The sequence below is a fragment of the Falco cherrug genome, chromosome 3 (assembly GCF_023634085.1).
Source record: "Falco cherrug isolate bFalChe1 chromosome 3, bFalChe1.pri, whole genome shotgun sequence".
Taxonomy (NCBI): Eukaryota; Metazoa; Chordata; class Aves; order Falconiformes; family Falconidae; genus Falco; species Falco cherrug.
Window position 1 is genome coordinate 7,918,896 of NC_073699.1, and position 12,144 is coordinate 7,931,039.

Sequence of the window (12,144 nt, forward strand, 5' to 3'; positions counted from 1 at the left end):
AAAGGGACCTTGACAGGCTGGTGAAATGGGCTGATGGGAACCTCATGAAGTTCAGCAAGGTGAAGTACAAAATCCTGCACCTGGGGAAGAACAGTGCCAGGCACCAGTATACGCTGGGGGCTGACCAGCTGGAAAGCAGCTTAGCGGAAAAGGACCTGGTGGTTCTGCTGGACACCAGCTGAACATGAGCCAGCAATGTGCCTTTGTCACAAAGGAGGCTAATGGCTGCATTAGGCAAAGTATTGGCAGTGGGTCAAGGGAGGAGATCCTTCCCTCTGCTCAAAACTGGTGAGGTCGCAGCTGGAGTGCTGTGTCCTGCTCTGGGCACCCCCAGTACAAGGGGGACATAGACATACTGGAGAGAGTCCCACAAAGGGCCATAAGGATGCTTAAGGGACTGGAGCACCTCACATTTGGGGAAAGGCTGAGAGAGCTGGAACTCTTTACCTTAGAGGAAAGCAGTCTCAGGGGGATCTTACCAATGTGTACAAATACCTGAAGGCAGGGTGCAAAGAGGACAAAGCCAGGCTCTTTTCAGTGGTGCCCAGTGACAGGGCAAGAGGCAACAGGAACAAACTGAAATGCAGGAGGTTCCTTTGAACATCATGAAACACTTTTGCCCTGTGAGGGTGACTGAGCGTTGGCACAGATTGCACAAACACCTTGTGGAGTCTCCATCCTTGAAGATATACAAAAGCTGTCTAGACACAGTCCTGGACAACTGGCGTAGGTGGCCCTGCTTGAGCAGGGGTGGTTTGGACAAGAGGACCTCCAGAGGTCTCTTCCAACTTTAAGTATTCTGCAATGTAGTTGTATACAATTATTTAAACTATAACTTCTTTAATTGGTAATTAATATATATATAGGATTTGTCTTGAGAATACTATTCTCTACCATAATGGATTTCATGTTGAACTGAAAGGAAAACAAATTTGATGAGTAAATAAAAATGTGAGTCGCATTTAAGATTTTATACATATTCTACCTCTCTTCTCTCGCAGACCTACCTTTACTAATTTGACTACCCCTGTGGGGTTTTCTTGGTTATAAGATACCAATACATCTCTCCTGGACTATGCATCTATTACATGAGTAACACCACTGATCTCACTGTAATATAAATGAAGCCAGGAGTGACCCACGACATCTTCGTCCCTCATTATTTGAAATCTTATTAGATATAGCATTAGTTCAGATTCATCAGTAGTTTCCTGACATATATGAAAAATATATCTACTCTCTCTTTTTCCCTTTCTTCCCTTCCTTGGGATTAAAATTAACAATTATACTGTATTATTATGGATATCAGTCTTTTGGAGATTATTGAAATAGCTCATTAATGTTTTTTTATTCCTTAATTCTGATATATACCCTCCACCTTAGCTGGCATTTTCCACCTCCTGGGTTGACATTGTCATTCAGTTCTCTGTGGTGTATTTGTTGTTACCTCTAAGTATACCTCTTCCAAAGACATATATACTTATATTCATGAGAAGAAAATACACACATAATAAATGTAAAAAAAATTCACAGCTCTTACCAATTTACATGTTGCAGTGATTTCAGATGGTAACAAAGACAATCTTTAATGTATTTTTAAATGGCCTCCAGCAGTAGGTGAAATGAGCTAGCATCACTATTCTTAATGGGGCTCTGCATTTGTTTAAAAAAAACGCAATGCTTTTTATGTATAATGCAAATTGTACATTAGGATATGTAAAAACTAATGCTGTTTTAATGGTTATTTTGTTATAACTAGGCTACTTGAGGAAAACATATATAAGCTATAATAAAAATTTCTTGTTAACAAAAAAAAAAACCCAAACTGAAATAGCTTCTTAATTACCTCTTTGTTGTCATTAATGCAGAGCATGAGGATTAGCACTGATTTTTACTTTAAAAAACACCCCAAAACTGAACAGAAAAAAACCACAAAGCTTTCAAATACATAAAAGCTGTTCTGAATTCAGTAAACAAAAGACATGCTGTTTTAGCATATTAGATTTCTTAGGCCGCTCCATGATGGAATAGAGAGATTGTTCTGGAAACTACTTAATCCTTTATACAATATTTAGTACAGATTTTTATTTCAGTCCAGAATCAGCAAAACAACATAAAACATAAAAGATACATGTATTAAAAAGTCATCATGAAAATCTTATCGGATGTATTTCAATCCTGAGACCATAGGTTACTGGACAGAGATTACTCATGGAAGTAGCAATATAGGCTTGTACCACATCAAGCTGAATAGGAGGAGAACCAAACAATGTTTCTTCATTTAGTCTACATTTTTAATGAATGGGAACCTGAACAGCAAACATAGGTCAGGTTTTTTTTCCCCCCTTTAAGAATTCTCTTCTGCTTATTCATACCCGGTCACCTACAGGAGGTATTAGGCTAAGCTGTCAGAAAGTAAGGGCACCTGACAGTTCTTTATTTTCTCTGTTCACCTGATGTATGGACTGTATTTATTACATTAAAATTGGACAAGAACATGCATATTGGCTCATGCAAGCGCTCTTTGGTATATGAAATCCAATTAGTCTCCAGTTCATCTTAGCTCAATGCTTGTGTCTTCTGGCGTGGAAGTTACAACAGTCTAATGAAGGTGAAACTTGTTCTAGCTCTCTGAACATCAGCTTGAGGAGGGAGTTTGGTTATTGGCATGTTGATTCAGTGCATCTATATAAGACTCTTTGCTGCTCGTAGGTGTGTTACAAAAAAAAGAAACTGCTTTTCGCAGCAGGAATCCTAGAAGATTTTGTCAGTGACAGGACCATCTACCTTCTCCAGACTGTGAATGATCCCTTTATAATAAGATACAATATTGAGGAAAAGATGCAAGTCTAATGATGAAAAAGTACCTTTGCTGTATGATTAGTTTGTGGAAATTAAGAATCTTGCAGATTATCACTTGGTAGTGAAGATTGTAAGGAACTGGGACAATAATATTTCTAAACCTGTGATAGACATTGCTTCATCAGGTATGTGGAGAAGTATCCTAAAAATATTATTAATTTTGATTTATCTCTTATAATTTTAAAACATTGGTAGGAACAAACAAAAATTTTGAACAGAAAGGAATGACTGTAATCTTTCTCAATAGAAATGGTGTCAATTATTTTTATCTTTTCTTTGGTTAGTGAATCAAGTTAGTAAACTAATACAATATGAAAATGCACTGCAGACTGGAGTTTTTCATTTCTGTTTGTTGCTTCTCAGCAAGCAAAAGAATTTCAGAGCACTCCTCATCTGGCATTACCTGTTATGCTTCCATTTTAGTCTGTTCTCCCTTTATCTTTCCCAGTTGCACAAAATTTTCTTTTTGAAATGTGCCTTTCTCCTTTCCAACTGTGTCCTCTTTAATAACACACAATAGCACAAAGCTGGAAAACTGACAATATAACTGAGTGAGAAAATTAAATGTGTGACATGTCTCATTAAAACTTAGTGCAGATTCTTGCATCACTGAAGAACAGAGTTGCTTTAAATGTTACCTTAAGGATAAATTGAAATAAGTGAATCTCTTTGGTGAGTAAAATCTGGCTTAAAGTCATGCCAGTTAAATCTGGCAACCAAGAGAATACTGCACAGAATAGGAGCTAGTTTGAAAATCTTTCAAAATAAGTGCAGCTAATGTTAAACGAGCATCATTTAATACTTCAGTTCATGATGCTTAAAATAAATATCTCCATTATGGGAATTCTATATGAATTATTCTCTGCTGATTTCAGGCCAAGTCTTCCCACTGTTGTGATTATGGTTGCAGAGACTATCATTCATCTACAAAGTATCTAGTAAAGGTGCTAATACTATATGTGCTCTAGAAAACAGAAATTGTTAATGATTCCACAGGTGTATTTTGGCACAACATGGCTAATATGATTACTTAGAAAAGTAATTACAAATTTCCCTGAAATTTGTCCCCAGAATTAAGAGAAATTCAGGACTTATTTGAACAAAATCTAAAAGAGTAATTTGGGAAGGTACTGAGGTCTCATTGCAACTGTGATACTTGGATTAAATTGAACTGTTGACAAATATATTGCAGAAGAAAGGAGAAAAGATATTTTCTAGATTACACAAATAAAAAGTACTGTTATAAAGTAGGAGAGTAAAAATGTGTTTGGTGAGATAATATTGGGATAGTCTGTCATTTGGTAAAAGACCACAAAAAACTAAACTGTATTGGAAAGCCTTCTGTATGTAAGAATTCAAACTATAGGCTGGTTTGTTAATATAGTCATATTCTGGTCTCTAGCTTGAATACCAATCACTGAAAATTCAGGGGGAGTTCTGAATTTGGAATTCAAATAGAAATAGATGTGACAACTTTTAAAGTCTTTACCTGGCATTGCCATAAATCATTTCCAATTCCAGAAGTAGTTTGTATGATAAAATGGGTCTGGCTAACCTAATCTGCTCTCTGTTTTTCACAGTAGCATATTGTGGCATTTTGGTGAAAATAGGATTAACACTTTCTATGCTATCAGAAAACAGTCCATGACCTTTATATTAAATTAGGAGATTTCATACCTGGTGAAATTCATGGCAGAGTGAGGGGGAGAAAACTCACACTCCTGTAATTGGTGGGTTTGATTTGGATCATTGGAAGTCATTTAGCATAGAATTCTCATGCTGTAATTTTCAAGTAATTCTTAAAGCAGAATTATTATGTTGTTCATGTAAAATTTTCTGAAAGGTATTTTACAAAGCCCATTTTCAGATCTAAAAAATATTGAGCTGAATTAGACTGTGGCATCTTTTCATTAGCACATTTTATGTATGTTTTCATTTATCTGGAAGAACAAGGTAATATATATTAATGAACTCTGGTTTTGTTGTAATTGAAGAAAAAAGAAATCCGTCTTTTATAATGTGGTTTTCTCTCTGTTACCCTTTCTAACTATTGTTTTCAGTTTAGCAATACCTTCCTTTTTCATTTATGTGAAATACTCCTCAGTTTAAAATTTTGTTCAACCAGTTTAGGTAGATGTCCAAGCATGCAAAATTGTTTTTTACAGTAATTGCAATTACTGTATGATGAACCAGGCCTATATAAAATAAACTAACAGACATTCTGATTTTCTATACAGTGAGAAAAATTATATATGAAGTATAACACTGACAGCTGAAAAGGGAAGTATTTTTTTGGAAGAACAGCAAGAAATTCACTGAAACAAGAGTTTACAAAATATCAGTGACAGATATGAAAACAAGACCACATCTTCACAGCTGATCGTTTTGTGCAATAAAATTGCTAAATGAAACAGATGTCTCTCCATTTCTTAGCTTGGCTGACATGAATCACAGATGCCCATTAGCCAAAATAACTATAGGAAACACTTTATACTAAAAGTAGAAGGGAAATATTTTGCAGAACTTCTTTTAATGCTCAACTTTGCAATTCTGATTGACACACTCCTCATGCATTTCAGAGATAAGTAATGATTCAGTGTTCAAGCCTGTCAAGCACATAAGGTGGTCTTTAGCCATCTTGATTCCTCTAATAACATCTGGATAGAATTAAGAGCTAAGAAAATGAAATGAGAAATACTTTCTTTCCTTGCTTATATATAATACACATTTTCACTCCTTTATGTCTGGAAGCTTTGTTCATTATATCTATAGCTTTGTGTTTCCTGATCACCCAAGACCTTCTGAAATGTCATTCTGAATTTGAAGTTCTTCTACAATAACTGTAGACTGTCATGTGTATACGTAAAATATAAATTGGATTACCAATCCAAAGTGAAATTATTAATAATTTTTGTAGAAAATGAAAATTGTTACATCTTAGTGTTCTTCTAAGCTATTTATATTGGTGTTCCTTACATATATGTTAATCTGAAGTGCAACTATCAGTGCCCTAAAAGCCTTTATATGGATGTCTCCAAATCTTATCTTTATGAGAATTGTATTTAGTAAATCTGTATTTAGTAAAGTAAACATAAACATATGTAGCATAAGCAAAATTTAATTTGTTATTCTTTGATAAATATTTACAGTGTTTCTCAAGGCTTATTTCTGAACTGAAATAAAATAGGAAAATATTTATATAGAAATATTTTTCTAAATTTCTACCACAAAGGCTTTGATCCATGATTCTGCATGAACTCCTTCTGTTCCACATATTGCAAGTGTGTGGGAAACATGCAGTCTTTGAAAATGTTTCACAGCAGTGAAGTTTACTGTGTGACTTCAGATATCCTGCCACTCCACTGTGTATGTTTGGTTTCAGCACAAAAGGCAAGGAAAGCCACATTCAAAACCCTAAGAGCTGAATATTCTACCTCTGATGCTGACTTAAAATGGATGCTATGAAACACAATATAAGGGCAGCACAGAAAAAAAGAAAAATATTTCCATGGCTGCATGCCAAGGGGGATATTTATACTAAGCTATGTGTATAATGTTTTCATGGTCTGAAATGTGAGCTTAAATTAACAAAAAGCCTTCACATGACTGAATGTGATCTTACTGCAGTTCTAATTGCTGTTGTTAATGGGTCTTTAAACAACTTTTTTTAGCTAAGGAAAAAATGCACTAGGTCTGTCTTAAACTTTTTGGAATTTTCTAACATTTTTTTAATGTGTTTTTAAAAAAAAAATCTTTATATTTGCACTTCATTTTTGTAATCAGAGCTTATAGTTTTTAGTTTTTCAGACTTTTTTTAGATTTTATCGTTCTGCTCAACATAAAAATAAAAAAAAGTATACATTTCATGGTAGAAATAAATCTGAATGCCAGATTCTTTCAGTTAATTATGAAATCAATAAGATGGAAGGAGCTTTCCAACAAAGTGATGAGAAAAATTATGGCGAATATATTGAAAAGGTGAAATGAGACAGCCACAGTACTGTATTGAACAAAGCAACATAATTTAATAGTTCGGGTTTTTTAATCGATGTACTACAGTCAGTCAGTACTACAGGTCATTAATAGATGAAGTTAAGCTTTATATTACTTAAATAATATTTATTAAATCAATACCTAATACTTAATAAGTACATTTCTTTCCTTTAGGCTATTTACATTAATTTATGGAATGATAATGATAATGACTTTAAATGAAATGTTCTCCAATTTGGGAGAAATATAAATAATATAAAATAAAATCTAAAAAAAAATAAATTAGTATGGCATGGAACCAGTTGTTCTATTTTCCTTAATTGTCATGTATTTTGCCATGTTCTTCATCTGCTTAGTGAATTTACAACTAGCACAGCAGGTTGTGAATTTTTAATAGAATCTTTTCAAGGAAGGAAAAGGTCAGTATTAACATAAAAATCTTCTTTAAGAATTGTGGTGCAAAGGTTTCTCAGCAGAGAACAGGTGTCATTTCAAAACTAAAATCTGTCATAGCAGTCATGTTAAAAAATTCTTGGAGATAAGTTAGGAAACAAATGCCTCAGTATAACACCATGATTGCCAGTTAACAGCAACTGAAAATTATTACTTTTTTTTCTTGGTACTAAACATGTTTGTTGCACATAGAATGATTTAATATATAATAATTAGTTTAAAAATAAAAATTAAAATACTCTTCTTTTTTTTTTTTTCCTTTTCCTTCCTTTTCAGCTTCATTCTGATCAGGACAAGGGAGATGGATCCCTCAAATACATTTTGTCAGGAGATGGGGCTGGTACTCTTTTTATAATTGATGAGAAAACAGGTGACATTCATGCTACTCGCAGAATTGACAGGGAAGAGAAAGCCTTTTACACCCTGCGTGCCCAAGCTATTAATAGAAGAACTCTGAGACCAGTGGAACCTGAATCTGAGTTTGTCATCAAAATCCATGACATCAATGACAATGAACCAACATTTCCAGAAGAAATTTATACTGCTAGTGTTCCTGAAATGTCAGTAGTGGGTGAGTGCTTTAAACTGAGACACAAATGCCTGTTATATGTTACTTGAATAATTTTCCCATCCTCTGAAAAGTCAGTCATGTTTGGAATTCTACCTGATGGATTAAGTATTTCTCATTTTTTTTGTTTTGTACAAATATTGGAATTGCATCCAGAAACTGATTTTTATGATTTTTTTTATCTATTTCTACTTGGAATATTCAAATGAATAGTTTAGAGAGATTTAGAATGTAAACATAAATAGTAGTTAATAGCAGTTAGTGGTGTATCACCCTCCTCATTAAGAACTGTTAAAATAAGATCACTGTGTTAGCCTGTTGAAAGTTCAATGACTTTTTCTTTCATTTTCACTGGAGGTCCCCAGTGGTGATAAGCACTGAATGGAGAGCTGTCTCCACTTTCGCTGTTTCTGTGGCTGAGAGTTATGTTTACTCATGTGCTGTTGATGCACTGACAGAAGGTAGACACCCTCTTCATTCTCTTTGCCTTCAGATTTTTGCTGTGTGGACAAATCCTCTTGGGCTTTCTGTTCTTCCTTCAACTCTCATGAATGGCAGCTTCAAGAATCTTAAGCAGCTGTTCGGGTTAATCTTTCTTCGGTTTGCAGTGTGTTTTCATTTCCTATCTTAACAACAAAGTTGTGGCCTGGATCATGCCAGCTGGTCAGATTCCTAAACAACATTTTGGAATATGAGCTACTATGACTGTTATATTTTCACTGTGCAGTCAAGCATAGCCAACACAGTATGGCATTGCACTATACTGTGAGTCTGACAGGGTGAGATCATTGGAACCACATGCTACCTTCCCTGGAACAGACTCAAGCAAACAGGATGCATGATATGGTGGATTCCCTATACTGCCTCCAACTTGATGAATGTAGTGATTTAAGGGATAGGGGGCAATGGTGACAAGTTGCTACCTGGCAGAGAAGGTGCATCTTCTCTGCGACTACCCCACTTTCCCAGGTGTCTTCCATAATACGTATGAGGGTCTGCAAGTGGAACCCAACAATGATGAGGGTGATGGTTCATCTGGCTTGGAGGTGTTGCTGAAGTTAAATCAAACTATGCCCTGCATGAAAACTGCTTCCATATAGAAAAAAAAACCATGAGTCACTGTCATAAAAGACTCTCCTGAGGGAAACAGAAGGCCCAATATGCCAACCTGACCCACTACTTAGGGAAGTCTGCTGCCTCCCTGGGGCCTGGGTTAGAGATGTGACAAGAAAATCTCCTGCTCTAGTACGGACAGCCCTTGGGTTATCATCCACTACTGAATTTTCATGTAGGCAGCAATGAAGTCACATTAAGAAGTCCAAGGGCAATCAAGAGAGACTTCGTGGCCTTGGGACAACTGGTTAAGGTATCAGGAGCACAAGTGGTGCTCTCCTCTGTCCTTCCAGTTGCAGGGAATGATGAGGGAAGAAACAGGAAGAGCCAGCAGATCAATACCTTGCTCCAAGCCTGGTGTTACCAGCAGACTTTCGGGTTTTTTGGGACTGTCTCCTTGACACCAGGCCTACTGGCAACAGATGGGATACACCTGTCTCAAAAGAGGAAAAGGATCTCATCACAGGAGTTAGCAGGGCTCATTGAACCAGCTTTAAACTAGATTTGAAGAGGGAAAGGGATAAAACCAGGCTCACTAGAGATAAACCTGGGGGATGTCACACCAGTGTTTGAGGAATGGTGTGCTGGCAAGGTTCTTCAGTCCACTCCGCGATGTGCTAAGTACACTGGAGCACATTTGAACTGTCTTTATACTAAGGCATGCAGATAAGAAATAAGAGGAGCTAGAACCTTTGTCCCAGTCGAAGATACATCAGTGGGATAAGCAAAACCTGGTGGGATCAGTCCTGTGGCTGGAATGGCATGATGGACAGTTACAGGCTCTCCAGGAGGTATAGACAAGGCAGGTGAGGAGGGGAGGTGGTGCTGTTTGTGAGGGGTTGGATTATATGGTGCTTACAGCTGGTGATGACACTGTTGAGGGCCTCTGGGTAAGGGTGAAGGGGAGGGCAAATAAAGTGGATGTTATTGTGCGACTCTACTACCAACTGCCCAGCCAGGACAATGACCCAAATGAATTATTTTACAAGGAATTAAGAGATATCTCTAGATCAGCTGCCCTTGTCTTTATGGGTGATTTTAACTTCCCAGGCATTGACTGGGAATAGCATGCAGCAGACACAAACAGCTGCAGGAAATTTCTGAAGCGTGTTGAAGATAACTTCTTGGTGCAGGTACTAAGGGAGCTGACTTGGAAAAGTGCCCTCCTAGATTTGTTGTTTGTAAACAGGCACTTATGCACCACGTGGTGATTGTTGGCTCTCTTGGTCACCATGAGGTGGTTGAGTTTCAGATCATTGGAGACAGGAGAAAAACTGCCAGCAAATCTTCAGCCCTCAATATGGGGAGAGTGGACTTCAAGCTGCTGAAGGACCGAGTCAGTAAGGTCCCTTGGGAATCTGCTTTTTGACAGTATTGGGGTCCATGCAGTAAGGTCCCTTGGGAATCTGCTTTTTGACAGTATTGGGGTCCATGAACACTGGTCACTATTTAAGAGCCATCTCTTAAGATTGAAAGAGCAGGCAATTCCAAAGTGTCAGAAGTCAAGCAAACACGGCAGAAGGCTGTCTTGGATGAGCAGGGGTCTTCTGGGACTTAGGCAGAAAAGGAAAGTGTATGGACATTGGAAGCAATGACAGGTGAGACAGAAGAACTACAAGACTATGTTCGTTACTGTAGGGAGAAAATTTGTGCAGCCAAAGTTTGATTGGAGTTCAAGCTGGCCAGCACTATGAAGGACAACTAAAAGGACTTTTAAAAATATGGTAACAGCAAAAGGGGGATCAGAGATAACATTGGTCTATTACTTGATGAGGTCAGTCACCTCACAAGTAGGGATGTAGGTAAAGCAGAGATGTTTAATGCCTTCCAACCAACTGCTTAACCAACTTAATTTTCTTTTATGGCAAGGTCACCCATGTAGCTGACCAAGGGAAGCCAGTAGATATGGTGGTTTTGGACTTTAGCCAAGTGTTTGATACTGTGTCTCAGTGTCCTGGATAAACTGCCCAGCACACAGCTAGGCAAGCCCATAGTAAGTGGGTGAGCAAGTGGCTGATGGGCCAGGCTCAAAGAGTTATAGTAAATGGGGTTACACCAGGCTGGTGGCCAGTCACCAGTCGGGTTCCCCAGGGCTCAATTTTATGGCCAGTCCTCTTTAATATTTTTTATAACGTATCTGGACGCAGGAATCAAATGTACATTACGTTTGCCAATGACACTGAACTAGGAGGAGCTATGGACTCCCTCAAGAGTAAAGAGGCCTTACAGGGAGATCTGGTTAGACTAGAGAGCTGGGAAGTCACTAACTATTTGAAATTTAAGAAGAGCAAGTGTCAGATTCTTCACCTGGGACAGGGTAACCCTAGTTGTAAGTACAAAATGTGGGACAAGATGCTGGAGAGCTGCCCTGCAGAAAGAGCTCTGAGGGTTTGGGTTGATGGCAAGTTGAATACAAGTCAACAATTTGCCCTGACAGCCAAAAGGGCCAACTGTGTCCTGGGGTGCATCAAGCACAGCATAGCTAGGTGCTGCAGTCCCACCTCAAGTACTGTGTGCAGTTTTCAGCACCTCAATACAAAAAAGGCATCAAACTATGAGTGTGTTCAGAGGAGAGCAAGCAAGATGGTGAAAGGTCTCAAGGGCAAGACTTACAAGGAGTGGCTGGCATCACTTGGCTTGTTTGGCTTGGAGAATAGAAGGCTGAGGGGTGACCTTATCTCAGTCTACAGCTTTCTGAAGGGAAGCAGCAGAGGAGGTGGTGCTGATCTCCTCTCTCTGGTGACCAGTGATAGGATGAGAGGAAATGTAATGAAGCTGCATCAGGGGAAGTTCAGACTGGACATAGGAAAAGGTTCTTCACTGAGAGGATGGTGAGTCATGGCACCAAGCCTGTCAGAGTTTAAGGAGCATCTGGATGATGCTATTAGCCCTATGGTTTAGTTTTAGGTAGTCTTGGAAGAGGCAGGGGGTTAGACTTGATAATCCTTATGGGTTCTTTCTAAATTGAGATATTCTATGATGCTATGATTCTATGATAGAATTATTCACTAAAAATGTATCTATACATTTATAGAATACCTTGCACTCCTGCTACTTTCTGTACATCCAAGTTTGATAGTTCACTATAAATCATTTTATTATGTGGGAAGGCTGGACCACTAGACACGCACATACACATATATATAAACACTGCT

At 37.8% G+C, this 12,144-nt stretch overlaps 1 protein-coding gene across 1 annotated transcript in view; it reads left to right on the forward strand.

The window, feature by feature from the left end:
• Nucleotides 1-12,144, forward strand: part of CDH10 (cadherin 10) — a 102,695-nt gene that overhangs the window by 55,359 nt on the left and 35,192 nt on the right. Inside the window, exon 3 of the mRNA XM_005434820.3 lies at nucleotides 7,585-7,879. Coding sequence (XP_005434877.1) covers nucleotides 7,585-7,879 — 295 coding nt within the window. The remainder of the gene's footprint in view (nucleotides 1-7,584; nucleotides 7,880-12,144) is intronic.